The sequence below is a fragment of the Vespa crabro genome, chromosome 18, assembly GCF_910589235.1.
Source record: "Vespa crabro chromosome 18, iyVesCrab1.2, whole genome shotgun sequence".
NCBI classification, from domain to species: Eukaryota; Metazoa; Arthropoda; class Insecta; order Hymenoptera; family Vespidae; genus Vespa; species Vespa crabro.
The window spans coordinates 106669-131247 of NC_060972.1; the positions used below are offsets into that span (position 1 = coordinate 106669).

General features: G+C 30.8%; 4 protein-coding genes across 4 annotated transcripts in view; 3 read left to right on the plus strand and 1 right to left on the minus strand.

The window, feature by feature from the left end:
- Positions 1–24579, minus strand: part of LOC124430420 (fatty acid synthase-like) — a 112170-nt gene that overhangs the window by 66007 nt on the left and 21584 nt on the right. The window lies entirely within an intron of this gene.
- The window catches only part of LOC124430421 (fatty acid synthase-like), a 104641-nt gene that overhangs the window by 27734 nt on the left and 52328 nt on the right, over positions 1–24579 (plus strand). The window lies entirely within an intron of this gene.
- LOC124430451 (fatty acid synthase-like) lies at positions 10250–18112 on the plus strand. Its single transcript, XM_046977044.1, is given in 20 exon segments — positions 10250–10479; positions 10567–10817; positions 10917–11148; positions 11241–11659; positions 11728–12021; positions 12116–12409; positions 12412–12582; positions 12663–12980; positions 13069–13195; positions 13198–13573; positions 13664–13997; positions 14187–14445; positions 14517–14595; positions 14669–15542; positions 15603–15844; positions 15937–16018; positions 16124–16244; positions 16339–16514; positions 16694–17459; positions 17569–18112. Coding segments are annotated over 20 exon segments (6093 nt in total). The 5' UTR covers positions 10250–10295; the 3' UTR covers positions 18063–18112.
- On the plus strand, positions 14535–16901 carry LOC124430425 (fatty acid synthase-like). The gene is made up of 4 exons (XM_046976986.1): positions 14535–15542; positions 15603–15844; positions 15937–16612; positions 16694–16901. The coding sequence occupies exons 1-3, from the start codon at positions 14676–14678 to the stop codon at positions 16121–16123; spliced, it is 1296 nt and encodes a 431-aa protein (XP_046832942.1). The 5' UTR covers positions 14535–14675; the 3' UTR covers positions 16124–16612; positions 16694–16901.

Genomic DNA, 24579 nt, shown 5'->3' on the forward strand with positions numbered 1-24579 from the left:
TTGAGAAAATATATACGTTGAACATATGCGTTATAAAAATTAAATCTTTATTTAAATACAAGAAAATTTTTTGTCCAAATCTGAAAATACCTATTTAATTTTGCTATGTTTATGTATGACTCGTTTCATATTTTTCATGGTGTGGTATTTTTCGAATCAGTCACCTATATGCAAGGCTGGTTTAGTCGAACAAATAGCATTATAGCACCTTGATTCTCTTTTTCCACAATTGTTTTTCCAATTGGAACATACCACAAAGTCTTTATCCTTCCTGTATTTAATACATTTTATATTACAATTGTAAAATAAAAAATGATGGCATGCTAATATTTGAAAACCTAAGACTATTGTCTTAAGCTTGTTGTGCTTCTAAAATACGCGTCGATTTTCGAATCGAAAGATTACGAGCTTTATCGGAATCAACTATTTCAATAAAGGACACTCGTAATAAATTGCCGTTAACTTCTCTTCTACTTTATCTGACCAAAAGCGATTGTTTTTTTTTTTTATTTCATCTGCACTTATTTCTTTCGGTATCCAAAGAATAAAATAGCATCATTGTCTTTGAGTGACATGTAAGAAAATTCTTTACGTGGTACATGTACCTGTCAGAATCTTTTAACTTCAGCACTCCATTTTGAAGGTGTAAGAACGTAATCCTTTTACGATCAATTCTTTCCATTGGCGTCATATCCTTCTTTGGAGCTTGGCATTTGACTTCAATGAGGGTACCAATTCACCCGTCTGGAAAAGACGCCACAAATAGTTGATGTTTATCTACGGTCAGATCCGTACTTTCAATATCACGTCTAACTGCCAACGGCTTTTTTCAATTCCCCATCTGGTATTATTTTATTCCTTGAAAGAGGGATATCTAATGGATTCTATTAACTTTACACAAGACGTGCGCGGATTCCTTTTACAAATATTTGCAAACATTGAAGCAGTTAATCGTTTTCGACTCTGCTCACTCTATTCGAAAGAATTTGCTTCAAGTTTCGCATTCGATTTTGAGGGGGTCATCTTTTTTTAACGATTCTACAAATAGATATTTGGAAATCTGTGTCACATAAATAGGATGCCTAAGGACAAGTCGCGTCTGGTCCATAATCACCGTCGTTTTCAATATGAAATTTCTTCACATGACATTGAGGACTGCAAACGACTACAATAATTTTGTAATATATGAATACGGCATTTCATTTTTTCGATTTGTAATTCTGGACCGTATGGCAAAGCATTTATTAATCTCCAGTGTACGCTGTTTTCTCCATCCATTATCAATTTAACATATTTCAAACCGTGTATCTCGACGTTACAACGAAACGTGTAACTATTATTGCGTATGATTTCATCTGTATTGTCGGACAGTAACAATTCTTCTAACATTGATGATCGCGAGAAGCTACTTTTGCACCATTTACCCGATTGCAGAAAGAACCATATTTATTACTCACCTCAACATATAAAATCTTTTTTGTTTCAAAATTGACGAATGCGCTTACGCACGATAACGTATTATACTGATTTTTATATTACCTTTTGAGCCATGATTCATACTCGACAATGGTGATACAAGAAATACGATCGAGGTTGCCTTCTCCTTTTAGGCAAGCAATCCTCGCCTCCTCCTCTGCAACTTCAAACATTAGACTGTACGTCGTATCGCGGAAAGATTCTGATACAATAGTATGGTATTTTATTCATACTGGAGAAGATTGGTATATTTATCGCGACACAAAGTTCTTCTAATTGTGAATGTTCGCTACTAGATATTATTCCTGATACTATTCAGGCGTTGTCATTCGAATTTTCTTCTGATGTATCATCACTTTCAACGTGATTAATCAAACCACACATACTACACTTTAATTTTATTATACTTATAAAACTATTCATGCTTATTTGTATAGAATCCAAACATGGATTCTGTGAATTTTCACTTTATGACCAGAATAGAATTCCAATTTTTTTTCTGGAATTATTTCCTTTTCCTTCTTCCTCAAAGTCAATGGATTGCCTCTATTTTTTCTTCTGTTAGAAGGTCCTTCTTGGCTGACATTTTTAAAACTCAATCGCGTGACAAAAATTACGTTTAAGCTACTGACTGAGAGACTTCGACTAATAGTGAAGTAAGAAAGAATGTGGAAACGAATGCATTACGATCAGGTATGAACAAGATATCATATATCTTATATCATCTATTGACAAGGATATTATACTACTAGTTAATGATTTATTAACCATATAAAGAAGACTAAGGTCATCATATATTTTGAATATTTATTAAAGTAATATTTCTTTTAAAAAGAATTCATACTTGTTGGCAATTTTTTCCTGTTCGAAGTTTTTTGACTAAACAATGTTGCACATCGTAAAAAGTGGACGTTCAATTCAAAAATGTTTCAGATGAAGTTTGTTTTAAAACACTTTTCACTATTCAGATATTGATATGAGATATGAGTTCAACTGTTCTACTTTATGAAGTAAGAAAAAATAAAATTGTGATAAAAAAATATTTACTATAATCCAAAGGTCATGAGGAGGAAACTGTAAACATACAAGTATGTCCTGTTAAAAAGAAAGTATCATCTATTATTAAATCGAATAAAATATGAGTATTAAATCGAAGAAAAGGGAAAAACTGTTTAATATAGATAAAAATAGAAATAAAATGGTTAACGTTGAGTGGCATTTCTTAAGGAAGAAAGTGAATTAAGAGCTTCTTCCTAACAAAGCTAAATACAAGCTTATGATTGTTCATTATCTTCTGTTCAAAGCATTTATGACTTCAACGATATGTATGGATGATACATGTATTACGAATCAAATGGGTAACGCTGTCGTCGTCATGCATCTATCGTATCGGTGTATAAGTTAGTTATTTCCGTCTCACGCGTACATAACAATCAGTTTCATGTGAGTAGAGTAAGTAATGTTAGTAGATCGTAAATGCACACTTTTCAGTTTTTCATATGTATACCTTTCGTTGATGGTAGCGTATCGCAATGATCCGTACTAGACACTACGTCAGTATGAATTTGGTTTACGATAAATGCATAGAAAATAATATATATAATTGACACATATAAGAATTAGGATATAAATCTGCGACAAAAATAAAAATGTGTCCGACATTTTCTTAAAAATAATTAGTGAATACTTGTATTATTTTAATATAAAATAAATAATTATATTACTTTAATAAAATGAGTTTATTTCATTATTACCTATGAAATGCGCTTTTTTCTTACGTGGTTGCACCAATCGAACTATTTCACTGTATACTACATCGACTATTATTACTACTAATGATAATATATTGCTATTTCTGCTATTGATAATAATAATAATAATAATAATAATAATAATAATAATAATAATAATAATAATAATAATAATAATAATAATAATAATAATAATAATAATGATAATAATAATAATAATAATAATAATAATGATAATAATACTAACAATAATAAAAATGTACTGAAATATTATTTATATACATCTGGATATTATTTAATACATTTTGTATTGTAATAGTAAACTCAGTCAGCTTCGACTAATCATGAGAAAGAAACAGTGTAGAGACAAAAATATTACGATCATAAAGTAGTTAGACAAAAAGAAACAAAGGAGACGAAACGAAAAGAAACATTTCGTACTTTCCTTCATATGTCGTTTGTATTAGATAGGCGATCATATGTCGAAATTGTCAAGGACACGATTTGTTGAGAATTCTTGCCACAAACCACCACGTAAAATGATACATTTTCCTTCTTTTGATATCATAAATTACCGTCATCATATGTCATAATGTATACAATATAAGTATATTCTTTCGTTTCTTCTTCTTTTAACTTTTTTTGTTATTATATTATTACATTACATATTATTATAGTAATAGTAGTTGCTATGTTGTGAGTGCGCAAGTACAAGAGCGTTTCCAGATAATCGTCTCACACTGGATCAGCGATGACAGTCGATTTGCGTGGAGAATTTCCCCGTCTTCTTTGTCGTCAGAATTATAGACCCACTAGTCGTTATGACTAAGGCCTGGCACTAAACTAAGATACCTTTGAAGACCGTTAGCAAAATACCGCTCGCCGGGTTCTCAAAAATTAATGGAAGAACGCGAGTTCCTTTAAAGGATCCTGTGAAACTCATAAGGTAGATGCGCGATAATAAATACTGCGCGAATTAAAGCTGTCACAGTATATTGGTCGAAATAAGATATAATTATTGATGTGTTTTGTGTAATAATGTGTAATTAGTTGGGCTGGCTATATCTGAAGCAGGATAGTCAGCAATGTTTAATAAAATACGAGGGATTAGATGTGAATCTGAAAGGTGTAACGTGACTAAAAATTCTTAAGCTCTCTAACGAAGATGGCAATGTGTTTTTTACCTATGTATTTTCTTAGCGAGTATCCAACAAGTCCCCAAAAGTAAATATTCCGAATGGTGATATATTCTTTTAAGAGAAAGTACTCTGAACAAATGAGGAACGCACGTGTGCGTTAACAGTAGTAGTAGTAATAATATGAGGTGAACTTCTATAGAAGAAACCATAACAGAGAGGAAACCATAAATTATGAGAAAAAATTTGTGGAAACAAACTCATGTTTTGATCTTTATTAAAAATTATGTACATGTTCACTAATTATAAATTTTGAAAAAATAATCGACAAATGCATATACTATATATTATTTGTTATCGAACAAAATTATAATTTTGCTATGTCTTATCTAGCACAGACCACCGCGAAATTCACGTCAGCCATCAGTGGAAGAACTAAATATAAGAGACTCGGTAGTAATATTTTACTAAATTATCAAATAAGAAAAATGAGAAATTTATTCATTACTTTCTTTTACACCGATACAATAAAAAAACCAACTTGTTACCCTTAAGTACCTATAATTCAGGAATTACGAATCTGAACGCTTGTCAATGTACTATTCATTACTTATAGAATTTCTTTCTTTTGAATTTATAAGGTCGAAAAGAAACTACAAATTTTTCAAAAACAACAATATTTTAAATTCAGATCCCTTGACATAAACGATTGGATACGTATTTCCTTATTTTTGTCATAGAATCCATCTGGCCAAAGTTCATTTAAATGAATGAGTAAATTATCGTAACTTCCCCGTGAAAGCTTTTCTTTGCATTCGGAAATCTTAAAAAAATCTGAGCATCGGTTATTTACGCACACAACCATGCAGACATTCGCTGGACATATAACATACACCATTCCAGCGTGAATATGAAAATCAATTGTGGATGTACGAGCTTTATTTCTTTTGTCGTAAATTTCAAGGGGCGCCACAATACTAAACTTTTTCTTTGCAGAAAATGTGGAATACAGCATTTGTATAGTCATATTTATATAGGTATCAATGAGAATAGAAGTAATTTTCGATCAATTTTAATGAACAAGGCTTCATTTTATAGATGAAGTTTTAATTTACGGCGCACTTTTGGTGGAGTTTAAAGAAAGCTTTTTATATATGCATAATTTATTTTTGAATAAATACCATTTTTTAATATTATTTTCTTTTTCCAAAAAAAATAAAGCTTTTTCAAAAACCTGTTGGAAGGACGCCGTAAATTAAATCTTCGTTTATAAATTGAGACTTTGAAAAAGTCCCAAGAATTAGGTCTATTCTCATTGATGACGTAATCCATTAAAAAACCAAAGGTAATGAACAGCTTTAAATATCAAAATTTTGTATTCACAAAAGAAATAAACGAAATGTGCAAAATCTATATAAAAAACAAAAAAAGAGCGATTGTTATTTTATAATATGTCCATATAATATGTCCAATTAGAAGAAAAAACGATTTTTTATCATAGAAGAAATAAGAATAGGTATAAAAAAAAATGAAATAGTAAAATATAATAAAATAAAAAAAAAAATAATTAAATATTTATATACACGCACATTTATGGACATGAGGACACCCATATATATAAAACATATTGTAATATATACTTACATTACATACATATGTACATCCGCTATTATTTTAAAAAAATATCATCGTTAGAATGAAGATAATTGAATAAATACATTTGTTACGAAAGATTTTGCGAGTTTCGGCGTGTTATGTACTAGTGCACTACATTTTATTATTACTATCTTAAGGTATGTGAAAGAATTAAGTAAGTCGATGAATTTGTAAATAAAAAGTGAACCTTAAACGTGATATAAAGAAAGAATAAGCACTATAAGAGAATTCGAGTGGATGAATAACCTCTATCCAGAATAATGCTTCTAGTGAGAACTATCGTTCAGATCGGCAGATACATTTTAATCTTCGGCTTAACCTTTCACAAAAATCCTCTTCTTCAATTATCATTTACTGATAAATGGCAACATAATAAAGCATATATTTCGGTATACTAATTCCCAAGTTATTTACTACATTCGACGACGAGCTCAAATTTTTCTCTAAATCTGAATTTGTCACATAACAACTGCTATCTTTGGAAGATAATCTACAGGCGGATTGTACGGATTTATAAAAATTATGTTTCGATATAATATTTTAAAAGAAAGTGGTATATGTTGAAAAAGATTTCATGTTATTTTGATGTTCTATCAAAATGGGTTTGATTGAAAGAGATAAAACTATTCAAGACTTTTTTGCGCGATAAGTAATAGATACATTGATGTTTTTAATTCTTTATGAATATCTTTATTTTCTCTCTCTATCCAAGAAGTAAACGTATACATCTAGGCATTAAAAAATTTATCGTTCTTTTATATTTTCAATGAATTTTCTCAGTTTATGGTTGACTACCACCACTCAACATTTGATACTATTACTCAAATATTTTTATCTCTAACTGAAAAAAACATGGTGAATATGACCACTGCTTTGGAGCTAAAAAGAAATGTACATTGAATAAATTTTATAAAATATACAAACAGTATTATGAAAAATTAATGGAATTACCAAAAAAAAAAACATAAATTCCAAAAAGTATAGCAAAGGTATGCACAAGATATTTTACTATCGTTTGAATAACGAGGATGAGCATTCTTGTAAAATATTTGCTTTCGAGAGATATGTTAAGTAACTAATGATAATATGAATTTAACACGTTCGTTACCAACGTTATATGTCTGTAACGCACCGATTTCCATTAAAAATCCAACGTGACAGATACATAATGGCAGTCAATCTTTACTTTATCTCTGCATAAATAAATAAAAATCTGCAGTATATTTTGTAGCACTTAAAAAAAAATGTAACGCAGTGGATAGAATTTCTTTTCCGGTAACGAATGTATTAAGAATTATTAGTCTTTTTCTTTTAACGTCGTTTTACGTAATAATCCATTTCCTTTTTACATGATAATATAATAGTATACACTAGTTCTGTTAAGAACAGGAAATGACAAGAGCGGCCTATTGAACTTTTAGAATTTATAAGTTTACCATGAACTTAGATCGTCTGAATAGCAACATATTTAAAATAAATGCAAAATCTACGGAAAAATATGAAACAATAGACTTAGCATAATATTTTATTCGATACGTAACGGATTTAAATTTTAATCTCCGAAGGTATGAGAAACTGTTTCTGTAATAAATACGATGTGGTGGCATATATTTGCATTTGGTTAGTTTGTTCTATAATATTTCTTGAGAAATCGAAACGTATGGAATGAAATAATTAAAAATTTTTAATACAAATAAAATTACATGTTGGAAAATAATTTGAACTAAATATTTTCTTGATTTTGTCCACCAACGAGATTAGAAATCCTTTGTTTTCATATGGCCTCTTTTGCACTCATCTCGCTTCTCTTTCGTTACATAGATATATTTTAATCGCCATCGCTCGCAGCACTCTTCATTTCTCTGTATCGCCTACATTGTCTCTCTCTGTTCTTTTTCTTTCTCTCTCTCTCTCTCTCTCTCTCTCTCTCTTTCTTTCTCTCAATTAAATATCACGATAAAAAATAATATACTCTCGAGAATAGATTGTGTAGAAATAAATAGGTTTTTAAAAACTTCGTCAGAACAACGTCGTTTGTTAAACTTACTTCTTTAAGATAAGATCTTGTTCATCCATGTTGGTCGATCCAATCGGAAAATTATTTCTGTTCTCAAAGATAATGTAGATGCTGTATTCAACATTTTTCGCGAAGAAATAATGCAGTACATTGATGCTCCTCTTAAAGTAGTGATTGCCTGCTAGGTTTTGTGAGTAAATAGTTGATGCTCAGGTTTTTTGAACATTTCTAAAGCAAAGAAAAGCATTGCTTGCCCTGAGAAACACGGAGAAGCTACGATAACTCACTTAATCAATTTAATGAGCTTTTATATATTATATATTATTCTTAATATAGATTAAAATATAAGTTTATTTCCGCACCATATACGAAATTTTCCTCCCAGCGATATTTTGATATCGTTTCCATTGTAGTAGTTCATTTCATATTATTATTATTGCTACTAATATTATCATTATTATAATATGTAATGTAGTAAATTAGTTACAAAAACAGTAAAAAGAAGAAGAAACAGAAGAATATACTTATAATGTATATATCGTGATACATATGATGACGGTAATTTATGATAATAAAAAAAGGAAAATATATCATTTTATGTGCTGGTTTCAAGGGCGGATACTCAACAAATCGTGTCATTGATAATTTGTACACATGACCGCCTATCTAATAAAAACAACATTCGAAGAAATGCATGAAGCGTTTCTTTTGTTTCATCCGCTATAGTTTTTCTTTGTCTTATTACTTTATGATTGTTATGCGTTTATTATAATTAATATAATATATAAGTATTCACTAATTGTTTTTAAGAAAATATTGGACAAATTCTTTTTTTTGTTGCAGACTTATATACTAATTCTTATATGTATTAATTATATTTATTATTTTCTACTCAGTTATCGTAAATCAAATGAGAATCGACAAAGTATCTAGCACTGATCTTTGCAAGACGCACATTACCATCAACGAAAGATATACATATGAGAGAAGGAAAAGTGTGAGTTTACAGTCTACTAACTCTTCTTGCTCTAACTTATACAACTAATTCACACGAAACTGTTTGTTACATACGCGTGAAAAGGAAATAACAAAACAAGCTTATATATTGATAGAATAGCATGGCGTGGACAGTGTTCTCCGCTTGATTCATATTTTGACCATACCTGTCGATCGATTTCCACATACTTTGAACAAAAGATGGTCATTAATCTTAAATTATGCATCGCTCGTTTCTTTGTCAATTCATACCACTTTTTTTTTCATTATGCATATGTCTCAATATTACATACAAATTATTTATTTAAATTATATTTGCATCATTAATTAATTATTATTTGGGCATCGAAATAATCCACCATTTGGGTTCATTTATTATTTTTACTTTTGTTCTCCTTATCATTATAAGCCATGTTTCATTTTACGTAACAAGAAAATTTACGGAGAAGGTAAAATTTTTGAATTAATGAGAAGTCGATATATAATACTGATTTGTCTTTACCTATTTTATTTTCTATATACTTATAAGTATATATTACAAAATACGGTTTTATAAGGCTCGCTATAATGTATTAACGAAATTTAATAAAGGAATTCAAGGTAAACAAAGTATAGTATATGTTTGTATTATTTTGTTAAATATTAGATATGAAAAGTAAAGACATTGAGATAAAGATATAGTTTTGTGTGCGCATGTATGTAAGCGCACGTAGAAGTATATACATATTTCGTGTATCTGCACGTGTATATATGTGTATATATATATATATATATATATATATATATATTACATTAATATATGTATGTATACAAAATATAATATTGACACTATACGTTAATAAGATGTACTTAATTTTGTATTTTAATGGAAGTCGCTATTAACACAATAATAACATTCATTGTAAACATCAGATGCATGCAATTATTAATAAATGTGAGCTAGAAATTTAAGAATTTTTATCATAACTATTTTGGGTATTACGACGAAATTTTATTGTTTCGTTATTGAACAGTGCGCTTTCATTGACCATGACGTACTTAATCTATATAAAAAGAATAAATAAATTCATTAGGGCCGATTAAAAATGTATCTTCATTTGAATAAGTAAAACAGAAAAACACTAGAATTTATGATAGCTGACGTGATATAACGAATTTCATGGAGGGGGATAACATTATTAAAAAGAAGAAATCACCGCTGACGATTTCAGTGTGTGTTCAAATTTCTATTTCAGACAAACGAATGTAAAATATCATAACATCATGAATGAGTTTAAGGAGCCAGAAAAATCTTACAAATTTTTCAAATATGCTGATCCAGAACCAGGTGAAGAAGTTGTTATTTCCGGAATCGCTAGTAGATTTCCAAAATCCAACAATGTCTACGAATTCAAAGATAATATTTTTAATTGCAAAGATTGCATCACGGATAACGGAACAGAAGCAGGTATCGATTATACGTATACAATCTATTTTATTTAACAACGTAAGCGTTAACCAATATTAATATTTTTCTACCTCTATCTTTTATAAGAGCATTCAGAAATTCCACGACGAACGGGGAAAATTAACAATATCGAAAAATTCGATGCATTATTTTTTGACGTCGATTTTAAAGAAGCACATACTATGAATCCTATGGGCAGAATATTGTTCGAACATACTTAAGAATCTATTGTAGATGCTGGAATTCATCCAAAAGATCTTCGTGGAACGAGGACAGGTGTATTCTTAGGTTCATGCTTCTCCGATACAGAGCAAACTTGGACCTACAACAAACTCAAGGTAAGGAAATCGATCATACGATCAGTTTATAGATGGATTACTTATACACAACTACTTATATGGTCAGATAAGTCGTATAATACGTATTTTCAATTGTAGATAAGTGGTGTTGGTATCATAAGCTGTAACAAAGCTTTTATGACCAACAGAATTTCGCAATGGTTGGGTGTCACTGGACCAACATATAACATCGATACCGCGTGCAGATCATGTCTATTTGCGATGGAACACGCATATACAGCTATACATAACGGACAATGTGATTACGCGATCGTCACTGGATCAAATCTTTGTCTTCATCCATTCGTAACTTTGCCATTTAAACGTTTAGGTATTGATTATGATAATTTATTGAAGCATTTGTCCTTTTTTCTCGAAATATCATGAGAGTATTAAACAATTATTTTATCTTGTATCTAATAGGACTATTGTCCGAGGATGGTCGTTGCAAGTGTTTCGACGAAGCTGCAGATGGTTACGTGTGGAGCGAAGCCGTAGTTGTTGCATTTCTGTAAAAAAGAAAATATGCTAAAAGAATCTATGCAACAGTTATCCATGCGAAAACAAATTGCGATGGTTATAAGGAACAGGGAATAACATTCCCTTCTAGCCAAATTCAGAGTGCTCTTTCCAAAGAATTCTACGATGAATGCGGTGTACCAACAGCATGTATACCTTACATCGAAGCTCATGGTACAGGAACTAAAATCGATGATCCTGAAGAAATAAATGCTATAGATCAGATTTTCATGAAAAACAGAACAAATCCTCTTAAAGTCGGTTCCATCAAATCAAATTTGGGTCATACTGAACCAGCCAGTGGAATGTGCTCCATTGCCAAGGTAAACATATTTTGAAGTATAAGATGAGACAATTAATCGTTCATTTTCGTTTCTTTGATATTTTACAGGCGATAATATCGATGCAGTCAGGCCTCATACCCCCAAGTATCAATCTTAATCAACAACGCAAAGACGTGAAAGCTTTCACAGAAGGGAGAATCATGACTGTTACCGAAACGTCTCCACTTGATGAAGAATACATAGCCATTAACTCTTTCGGCGTTGGTGGTGCTAATGCTCACATCTTACTTAAATCAAATCTAAAAACGAAGGTCAATAAAGGAATGCCAGATGACGATTTGTCAAAACTCGTAGCAGTTTTTGGACGGACCGAAGAAGCTGTAGTAACCATATTAAATTATGTAGGTAGAACGTACTTTTAATGACCTCTAGGTATTATACTTGATTACGTTAAAATAAAATAGAACGATATAATTCCAACCTCCTATTACATAGATCGATAATCGACCCATAGACGTCGAATTTATTAGTCTCCTTCATGATGTCCATCTCAAAGAAACATCAGGTCATTTATGTCAGGGATACACGATAACTGCTTTTAAATCGTTTGACAAAAAACTGAGAGAGATTGAAAACTATTCTGATATAAAAAAACCAATATTGTTTGTTTTTTCTGAAATGTGGTCGCAGTGGTCTGGAATGAGTATGGAAATTTTTGTTCTAATATTTCTTCGTAAACATAAAAATAATAATCACTGCGATTATCAAATGTATTGGAATGTGGAATTTGTAATTTTTCAAGTCAAGTCCTGATGAAATTCCCCACATTTGCCAAAGCAATAGAGAAATGTGATGGTGTATTAAAGCAGTGTAATTTGAATATTTATAAAATTTTAACTAAAAAAGATTATACCATGTTCGACAATATCTTGCACTCGATCGTCGGAATTGCTGCAGTTCAAGTAATATCGACAATTATTTAATTATTTGGGAAAAGTGCATTCGTTTGATAAGATCTATCAAAAGCGAAATATCTTTACAGATCGGCTTGGGAGATCTTCTAATTTCCGTAGGTGTAGTTCCAGACTACATCATCGGATATTTCGTTGGTGAACTTGGTTATGCCTACGCTGATGGAAGTTTCACAGCAGAGGAAATGATGTTAGCAGCATATTCGCGAGGAATTGCCTTGATAGAAACAAAAATATCTCATGGTTCTATAGCAACGGTAGGGCTTTCCTATCAAGATCTGAAGAATTGCTGTTCTGCTGATAACGACATCGCATGTCATAATGGAACTAAAAGTACAACTGTTAGCGGACCGACCGATTCTGTGAAGAAATTCGTTAAAAAATTACAGGTTCGTTTGAAGATAATTAGGATCTAGCCAATAAAAATATTCCTTATTATTAAATTGATTTTTTTTTGAATGTGTTTGTATTTGGCAGGTAACTGAAGTTATCGTGGAAGAGGTACCGTGCAATAATATACCTTATCATAGCCGTTATATCGCAGCAGTTAATTCGAAACTTTTGGTACATTTGAAAAAAGTGATACCAGTAGCGAAACCACGAAATAAAAATGGCTCAGTACATCAGTGCCACGAAACGCGTGGTTGACATCAGCCGTAAAATTCTCGTCAGCTGAGTATCATACCAATAATCTGTTCAAACCTATTATCTTTGCAGGAACATTAGCTCTGATTCCCGATAATATTGTCACGATTGAGATTGGATCACAAAATCTACTACAAGCGACTTTAAGAAAATCATTGCAACCAACCGTAAGAAATATTTTATTAAATCATCCAGATGATAAAGATAACGTGATCGTTTTTCTACAAGCATTAGGAAAGCTTTATAACAGCGGTATACAGCTTGATCTTGCTAAATTATATCCACACGTAGAATATCCGGTCAGTCGATGTACTCCAATGATATCTCCACTCATTAGGTAAGAATTACGAGGATATAGAAAACGAAAAAGGCTAATGATTATTTCTTCTGAATGTAATGCAAAAATTGGATGTTATTATGTGATCAGATTGAATCATTCAGATGACTGGTTTATGACAGATTATAGAAGACAAGAGAAAATTGATTCTGGCGAACGAATATTTGAAATATCGATCGATTATGAAGAATTTCTGTATGTTAGTGGTCACATGATTGATGGAAGAAATTTGTTTCCAGCGACAGGATATTTATGTTTAGTTTGGGAAACTTTCGGCATGATGATAGGACGATTGTACACGAAAGTATCTGTTGTTATTGAAAATGTAAAGTTTAATCGAGCTACCACCATTCCGAAAGAAGGCAAAATTGAAATGATAATCATAATTGAAAAAGTTACTTTCCACAACTTGTATCTATATATTGTTTTATTTAGAATTTAACATATGTCGATCTACTAACAAACAGGCAGCGGTAATTTCGAAGTTGTTGAAGGAGGTCTTGCTATTGTTACTGGATTGATTCGTGTTGCAACTAACTTATCGAAGGAGAAAAGACCCCTTGATCTAATCAATGCAAATGATGGCAATGAGAAGGAAGAATTAGGTGAATAAGATATCTATAAAGAGTTGAAGCTACGTGGTTACCAATATAGCGACCTCTTTCGAAGTTTACAAAGTGCCTCAATATCGGGAAAAAAAGGACATGTCGAGTGGAAAAAAAATTGGGTTGTATTCCTGGATAACATATTGCAGATGAAAATACTCGCTTTAGATACCCGAGGATTATTCGTACTGATTGGAATTCGAAAATTGATAATAGATACTAAAGCTCATCAACGATATTTGAAAAGTTTGACAACCAATAAAAAATGTAAACACTTATTTTTATTGCAAAGTGAATCTATATAGCGAATCCCATTACATTCAATAATATTATTTCAGATGTACCTGTACAATTACTTGAGTATATTGATACTGTGATTGTAACAGAGAGTATGGAAATTCATAATATTACGGCACAGTGAGATTGCTCGGAAGAAACTTGTCAGTGATCCAATTATCGAAGAATATAAATTCATTGCTTATCGTGATAGAAGGGAAATGTCATTACGCGAAATATTAACGTTATCTATGCATATTACTCTTGAGAATATACCAATGACGAAAGTGAAAACAATAGAACTCGTTGAGAATAATGACAATATATCTGCAGAGAAACTTGTTTCTCCATTGTTAAGAGACATTCTGGCCAATTTACGTTCGATTCAAGCAAGCGTTAATTTATTTGCACTACCAAAGAAATTTGGCGAAGAAGACCTTCTTAAAAATATTGAAATTTTAGAATCGACAAAATTACGAACAAATGATATAGCGATATTAGCAGTTGGATCTTGCTTATTAACCAATGAAAAAAAGGAAAATTTAAAACAACTTTTGAAATCTACAAAAGATGGGGCTTTTCTTTTATCGCGTGAAAAGGAAAATATACCATTGGACTATTCTATTCTAAAGGAATTTCGATTAGGTATAGTTTTGGAGAAACGTACTTCCGAGGAATTGTGGATATTGTTAAGGAAGATCGAGGAAATTTCGAAAAATATTCTATTTATTAATGTTAGGAGCAATGAATTTAACTGTTTGAAAGAAGTACAAGATGTTCTTGCCAATGAAACACAAGAAGATAACACGAGAGTGATATTTGTTGAGGAAGGAAACTTTGAATCTGGTCTCTTAGGATTCATTAATTGCTTACAGAAAGAAACTGGAGGAAAAATCTTTCGAGCTGTTTTAGTTCAGGATCTTACAGCCCCGAAATTTTCTTTAGAATTGCCCCTTTATTCGGAACAATTCGAAACCGATCTTTTCATGAATGTTTTACGGCCAGGAAACGTATGGGGATCATATAGGCATCAATTACTTCCATCTCGTGAACCAAAGCTTATGTATCATGCTTTCGTTAATCAGTTGGTATGTAAGAACATTTCATAAAATTTTCATCGAATATCATGAAATAATACTTTCTTACAGTCACGCGGAGATTTAATTGCGTTACGTTGGCTCGAAGGACCAATTACGAAAGACTATCAAAAGAAGAATCTTGTTCGCATCCATTATTCATCGTTGAACTTTAAAGACGTGATGTTGGCAACAGGTAAAATAGGATTAGATGTGTTTCAACAGATCAGAAAAGATGTTGACAACGTACTTGGATTTGAATATAGTGGAATCAGTATTGGTGGTCGACGTATTATGGGACTTAATCCAAACAAGTGAGCTAATTAAAAATCATGAGATTGAGATTTAATCGCATATAGAAAATAACAGAAAATGAAAGTAAATGAAATGAATAACATTTTTTCAGATGCTTATCAAATCTTTATCAAATGGACGAGATTTTTTCTTGGACCGTACCTGAAAGTTGGAGTTTGGAAAATGCAGCGACAGTACCATGCATATATTCCACATGTATTGATGCACTTTATATTAACGGAGAAATAAAAAAAGGTGATAGAATTCTTATCCACTTTGGTGCTGGCGGTGTTGGCTAGGCCGCGATTACCTTAGCTCTTCACGAAGGCTGTGAAATATTTATTACCGTTGGTACACCAGAAAAACGTAAATTCATTAAAGAAACATTTCCCAGTATCGACGATAATCATATTGGAATTTCGAGATACTAGCTTCGAACAAATGATTTTGCAAGAAACCGACGGTAGAGGTGTAGATATAGTTCTAAATTTTTTAACGGAAGTAACACTTTTAGCATCTCTGCGTTGTTTAGCCTATAGAGAACAATTTTTAGAAATTGGAAAATTTGACTTAGCCGCAGATAATCCGTTAAACATCGATGTCTTTACGAAGGAGATCAGTTTTCATGCTGTAATGTTAGATCAAATTATAGTTACTAAGAACGAAATCAAAAATGAAATAAGTTCAAGAGTAAATAAACTCCTTAAGGAAAATGCAATCAAACCTATTGCAAAGATCAAATAGAGAAAGCTTTTAGATTCATGGCTGCTGGTAAACATATTGGAAAAGTAAGTTATGGTCGTTGTTTTAATATTCATTTATTTTTACTATCTTAAATTATTACTGGATATCCGTCTTGAATTTCATAGGTACTCATAAAGATACGCGAAGAAAATGAACAACTGAATACACCGATCTTGACTGAACCTTATTATAGATGTTTCCCGAACAAAGGTTATACAATTATTGGCGGCTTTGGTGGCTTTGGTTTAGAATTAATCGAATGGTTGGTTCTTCGAAATACTAAAAATATTGTCATTACTTCGCGAAACGGCTTGAAGAATGGTAATCAACAAATGAGAATCAAGAGATGGGAATCATACGGCGTGAATATTAAGATCCTTGTCGGTCTCGATGCAGCTAATCAAGAAGATTGCGAGCTTATAGTAAAATCAGCAATAGATGAAGGTCCCGTAGATGGTATATTTAACCTCGCGGTTTTTTCATAGGACCGTATTTGTCATAAACACACTATGAATGCTTTTGAAGAATGTTTCAAGGGAAAGGCCTGGGCAACGAAACGTTTGGACGAAGTTACTAGAAACCTTTGTCCAGATCTTCGGCATTTCGTAGTCTTCTACGAAATATGCGAAAAAAGGGTAGAAGAAGGTTTGCCTGGATTAGCTATTCAATGGGGAGCGATTGGAGACGTCGGTCTTATTGCAGACATGCAGGATAACGAGAAAGAACTTGTTATTGGCGGCACTTTACAGCAAAAAATAACATCTTGTTTAAAAGAAATGAATCGATTTTTGGTACAAGATAAACCTATAGTTGCTAGTATGATAATCGCTGAAAGACGATTAGATGGAGTTTGTTCGGACAATGTCGTAAATACTGTCTTAAAAATTATGTGTAAGTTTCGGTTTATCCATGGTTAATGCTAAATTTTATAATTTTATTTTGTTTTCGCCATCTTTTTGTTTATCTTTATCTTTTTTAAATAAAGAATTTTTGATTATAGGTATTAAAGAATTGAAGAGTATCAATCAACAAATTTCCTTGGCTGAACTTGGAATGGATTCTATGATGGGCGTGGAAATAAAACAAACTTTAGAGCGCGAGTATGAAATATATCTCAACGCGGAAAATATTCGCAGCTTAAACTTTGCCAAACTTGTGGAAATAGATAATAAGCGGGCAGGTGATAGTAATCGTATTGAAATTGCAACCGACAAAATATTATTTAGTAAAAAAGTATTGATGCAATTGTTCGGCGAAGAATTTTCCTCCGAATTAATTATCTCCCTTAAAACTAACCCAGAGGAAGGTCGGAGCGAGATATTCTTCATTCCAGGTATTGAAGGCTATGGTATAATTTTCGAAAGTTTAGAATCGAAAATTAAGTCGCCAGCCACTTGTTTCCAACTTAGGACAAATTATGAATTAGAAACTGTAGAAGACATGGCCCGTTCATTTCTACCGATATACTCTTTAACTAAAGATATATTTGATTAAAATAAATATTATTCAATCTGTTGTATTAAAATGGTATGCAACTTTACATATTACAGCATATGCTAGAGAAACTTAAAGATCGAAAAGATTTTACTTTAGTGGGGTACTCATTTGGATCGCTTGTAACAATTGAACTCACGCGACAATTAGAAAACAAAGGGTATAAAGGCCGGCTAATTTTGATAGACAGTGCTTCTCAACTAATGAAAGAACTTGTAAACCTACAGTTACAATCGTCTTCGGAGGAAGAGCTACAAAACAAAGTTTTTGTTTTTATGGCAAAGACATAAATATATGTTAATATTGAACAGGTTTGTCAATATTGAACAGTTTTTGTATTTCTTGCTATTGTCAAACGAATTTCAAAACGTTACTTTCCAGCTTGTACTTGAATTGGAAAAATCCAAAACGTGGGATGAGAAGGTAAATGCATTCTTTAATGTATTGCCTCCCGAACACAAGCAATTATATTTGGAACGAGTTCTAAAAAATGCTCTCCTTTCATTTTATGTGAGATTGCAAGCATCCATGAAATATAATCCAGAACCTATACCATATATAAGAACTCCAATCACATTGTTCAAGCCAATGTTATCGTCTGTACGACATATCTCGAATGATTATGGACTACAGAAAGTAAGTTTAAAAATTTTTATACATCATAAATATAACATTAATCTACTATAAAATATTTTTATTCTCAGATAACTGGCGGCAAAGTAGAAGTACATGTTATTGATGGCAATCATTCCACGATATTAGAAAACAATGAAATTGCAATGGTGATTAATCGTGAACCGCTTCAGCAGGTCTAATAAGAATTAAATATAATAAAATAATATATATATTTGCATAGAGTTTAGTTTCATTCGCAGATGTGATAATAATTAATTTCGTCAACATTTTTTATTTATTCAAATGATCTACTAGAATGATATTGCAACACAAACATGTGTAATTTCACATTATTATTATTATAAACTTGATCACATTCATTACTTATGTATTTTTACTTGGATTTATAAATATATCGTTTATTAAAAATTTCCTTGTATTCTAAATATATATTTTATAATATTACTTTGAATATTATTATTATTACTAACATAAACATAATTTTATTATAAATACATTTCATATTATGAGATGTTATTATGAAAACAAGGGAATTTATATTTAACGATATAATTATAAATTGAAGCAAAAATACATAAAAAACGAATAAAACCTATTTTTCAAAAGTAATGCGAAACTACAAGCTGTTCGTATCGCATTACCATGTTAATATTACAAATGGTTTTAGCGACAGTAATGATAAGATTAAAAATATTAATATAAAAAATGACACCATCTGGAAATAACACTATCTGGAGAAACTATAGTTATCTTCACGTTTGCAGTTAATTTTACATTATACAAAAAATTTAGAAGAAACACGAAATAACGACATCTTTTTTTAGTTTATTTCGATATATGAAAAATTAATTATAAACATTTTTGTGCAGCAACAATATTAACTATTTATTTATGTTTCCTTGTTTTATGAAAATGTATACTTTTCCTTTAATTAACAATAATTTTTGCTTTATTACTTCTATTGAGGATATTTACAATATTACCAACAATGCAATATTATCATGATTAGTCCTAAACAATTTTTTAGTTTCACTTTCCTAACGCAAGAAAATTTTCGGCAAATAATTTGTATTTCATTTGAGTCAGTTAATCTTCTCGGTCAATCAGCCTATCTTTTCCAATGAATTTATGACAATATTCTTTAATGTTCTAGTATTAATCGTTACAATATAATATTTTCTCTGTTGTTTTAGAAAACTCCTTAGACGTATATAAATGGTTACTCACGTATCGATTAGTATTGTTCGAAATAGATAAATTTTATCAAATGAAGACTTGTATTTGATTAACTCTACAATAATAATAAATAATAAATACTATATTACAAAATATATTTACTACAAATAAATAATATTGAATCATCAATTTAACCAATCTTAAACTATATCTGGTTATCAATTTATCAATATTGTTTTTGATAAATTGCACATGACCTTTTCTATCTATCGCCAATTTCAAGTATATTTGAAGTTTATATGAAGCTTATATAAGTGAAGCTTATCTCAAGAATGTTGTACAGGTTTAAGTGAAAAAACGATAACTCTCCATTTTAAAAGCTCGCGTTTTTTATAATAATTTTGAGATTACTTGAATAGAACGGAACGGATGATTTGAATCGAACTGACGATTTGAATTTGTTGTATTATTCATTCAAAAATGAATAATACCCAACCGCTTGATAATAAACAAAACAACCGACACAATGAAATAACGCATTATATAGCAACCACTCGTATTATATCAGATCATATATAACATTTTATGATTCGAAATATAAAATAAAAATTGTTTCGTTTAACATTGTTATTGTTTCAAATATTTCTACAAAACTCTTCCTAATTTTCAAAACGATGATTATTTATAGATAATCCTAGACTATGAAATGTATTGATGGTTTTTAAGTTGAAAGTCCTTAATTGTTTGTGTTGACGAACGTCTTAGATACAGAGATTCTTAAAGCGGGGATAGAGACAAACTAGTGAATCGCATTAAATACCAAAATAAAAGAGTATTTATCCTATTGATTAGAAAGGTTCATTGTAGGTTCGAGTGATCGGATAATGTAAACAGAACCTATCGCTGTCGTTAGAAGTTAGTAAAAGAAAGACGGCGAGGATCGTGTTCCTTATAAATGATTTGGATTGGTCGGCTCAATAATATCGGGACCCGCATCGCTTTAGTCATGGTCAATCGACCAAACAATTCATTAAGCAATCTTACTTCCTTTGAGAACCCGCACCGAAAGTTGTCTGCAATAGCAAAGAGTACCCGATTACTACGAAATAACACTGCAAATCTTTCCTCGGGAATAAGCTCCGAGAAAGGAACACGAGACTGTCACATATCAGGTATTTCTACAGAATCGTTGACTTAGATTAATTGCAAATTGATTACTTGTTAAGTAATCTAAGTTGCGAATTGGTGATAAAATACAGTAAAATTAAAGAAAGATACCCGTAAAATCATCTATTCGTTAATGGATTGTATAAAGAGATTTATATCACATATCGAATGCATCTTAGTCACAAACAAGACGTAATCAGTACTTATTCGTGAATAGCTATTAATTTAGATACCAAATATTAACACATATGTATTTATTTTGCTTGCAAAGGAACACATATTTATTAGATTAGATATCGAAAAGTTATGCATATTTATTTTATATAATAGTTGTAATGATGAGAAGGAGAATCATTCTAATGTAAGTTATAATAAATTTTGGTACTGATTTTTGACTACTTACCTCACAGATAATATCTATCTGGCATGTTATTAAATAAACATGGCATCCTTTACTCCATCTCCGAGTACACTTGATATATTTTTCCTTTGAGAGGACTTCATATAAAAGAATTTAGAATAATAAAATTAGGTGATAGAGCAGCTTAACATATTGCACTACAGCGTCCTATTTAGCGTCCATTGTAATCCCGATTTAATATTTTTGTTGTAATAAACGATTTTTGCACTAGACAACCATCATACACATATCATATATTAAAGTAAAAACAATTAGCTTAGACTGATCCTGAGTAAGAAATTGTGTGGAAACAAATGCATAAATATCATAAGTTAGTAAGATAAAGAGAAACAAAAAAATGTTTCGTATATTTTTTCGTATGTTGTTTGTATTAGGTGGGTGGTCCTGCGTCGAAATTATTAAGGACTCGATTTGTTGAGAATACCCGCGTCAAATCACCGCGTAAAATGATATATTTTTCCTTTCTTTGTTATCATAAATTACCGTCATCATATGTGCCAAGATTTATACAATATAAGTATATTCTCTCTATTTTCTTCCTTCTGCTGCTTTTGTTATTATATTATTACACATTATATTATTATTATATTAATAATCATAATAGTCGTAATAGTAAGAAGTAAACTACTACAGAGGAAACACTAACACAACAGCAGCAGGAGAAAAGTCTCTTAGATGATGTGGAAATGAAATCATTTTCTCTAGTAAAAAATAAAAATCATGAAATATTTAACATTACAAAAAAAAAACTTCAGATGTACTATTTATCAGGTATTTATTATATTGAGCATTGTATAACGATTGTCACATCAATTATGGAAATGATGGCTTTATACCAATTAGTTGATAAATATAAATCAAATTTTTAATCAAGACCATCCCACATACATCTATATATTGTTTATAAAATAATTCTTCGATGAGCACGTAAATAACATCATGTTCTCTTTTCTCCTTTCTCTATTTTCTTTTTTTTCCGAGTCGAAAAATCGTATCACGTGAATGGATTTTTAGTTAATCGATAGAGAAAAAGAATAGGAAAAAGAAAAGGAAAAAAAGAAAATAAAGAAAAGAAAGCAATAAGCAAAAGCAAGAAAAACTTTCTACCCAGCCATATAATGTTATACAATGAATAAATATTCTTTCCACAGAAACATGAATCTAGAATAGGGTGGGATATTATAACCCAATATCTCTTTCTTTCTTCCTTTTTTATTTTTTTCCCTTCATTAATAATGTCTCTTTTTTTATAATACTTTAATATCATAATTAAACACGCGTTTATATCATTCGATGTTTGTACATATGTCGTAAAGTCGTTCTCAAAAAAAAAAACAAATTCAATAATGTTCCGATCCACGGAATAATAAATTTTACGGATTAACTTACTGTGTAAAACATTCAGTAAAAATAAGCAATCGATTCTATTTTGCAAATATGATGAACTGTATTTATTTATTTTTATTATTATTTTTATTTTTATTTGTATTAAACATCGAAAAATAAGTTACACATCACGCATAGCAATTTAGTTAAAAAAAAAATTGTACTATTATCAATTCAATTATTATTTATCGATTCTACGTATATTATTCGTACAAATATTAATAATTGCACGTGGTGGTTAGCAACATGTCGTACTTCATAAATAAACTTGATCGTAAGTGAAACGAAAACTTGACTTGTTCGGTTCCTGACGATAGGCAATATCTATTACAGATATGCACGACTATCCCGTTGCATATCTCTTAAGTCGACGAAAAATTATATAGATTTATAGGATCTAGATCTATCGAGTGCAATGAATAATAATTTCTTTTCTTCTTATTTTGTTTATTTAATTTCCTTATGGAAATTCCACATCAATCCCACTTCTGAAGATCTGTGGGAATTTCTATAATCCCTCTTCTGAAAATCTATAGGCGTTTCTATATATACAGAGATAGCCGTGATTAATAAAGAAATAAAAATCAATGGATATTTATTATGGAAAAATAATAAAAAGAAATAATATAATTATTTATATATATTATAATTTTTATTATAATATATATAATAAAAAGAAATAATATAATAATACAGAATATCTTTTCGTACGCGGACATACTACGACTCTTCTTTGGCCAAAAACTACTATTTACTTGGCGTTTTTCTAAAGACTATCTATTCGTTCTTTTCTCACGTACTCCTCGTAGCTTTTCCCGTTGCCACTCACATTTGAACATATGCAATCCTTATCAGCTTTTGTCTTATCTTTTGTTTCGTTACTTATCTCACTCATACTGCATTTTCATCTCACTTTCTCTTTCCCAATATCAGTTCCTTCTCAACCATTTATAAACAATTTACCTTACGCGTGTCAACGTCGTGTCTTATAATAAACTTAGCAGGTGATTGAAATTTGTCATTAAAAACCCCCATCCCAAAATCTTGTTTAACGTGGCTCAACATCTCCCCATGTTATAAACTACAAAACTACAAACGTTCGTGACATATGCCGTATATGTTGCTACATCAAGTAGCAACATATTAGCGCGTGATTGTTCTTATTATGTATATGTGTGCTGGTTTAACCGTTTATTATCTTTAAAGAGGGACATCCAAAGAAATGTAATTCGAGATTGAAAAACATAATGTTTTACAAATGGGCGGTAAGGATTTGATACGAAGAAGATGGAAAGATCTTTCAAAATTTGTTACATTGTGACGGGCAGGATCTTACTCCTAAATTGAAGAAACACACTACACATGCTGTACTATTTTTGAATATCGTCTTGTATGTACGGTACACCACATCCATAGTGTGCTGGTAGTACTACGAAGGAACCAACAACCGAGGATGGTATGATCAAAGTCCCGTTCCTACTTTCGATGTTTATACGCCTATTCGACATTGTATGCATGTTGTATTAGCAACACACATACCCATGTACTGCAAAACTTTTGGATTTTCATTAAGCGCATACATACTCTTATTGTTCTTATTATTTTAACGGAATTTTTATTTAGACCGAAGTCATTTCTTCCTTTTTTAAAGTGCTGTCCTAAATCTTAATATCATGGATCGTATAATATGAAATATAAATTTTTTACTTAACAATTTATCAATACATATAT

Bases quoted from the DNA above. Each gene is read 5' to 3' on its own strand.
- LOC124430425 (XM_046976986.1), top strand. From the start codon at position 14,676: ATGTCATTACGCGAAATATTAACGTTATCTATGCATATTACTCTTGAG. The intron at 15,543-15,602 runs GTATGTAAGAAC...ACTTTCTTACAG, and splicing joins ATGCTTTCGTTAATCAGTTG to TCACGCGGAGATTTAATTGC. The intron at 15,845-15,936 runs GTGAGCTAATTA...ACATTTTTTCAG, and splicing joins ATGGGACTTAATCCAAACAA to ATGCTTATCAAATCTTTATC.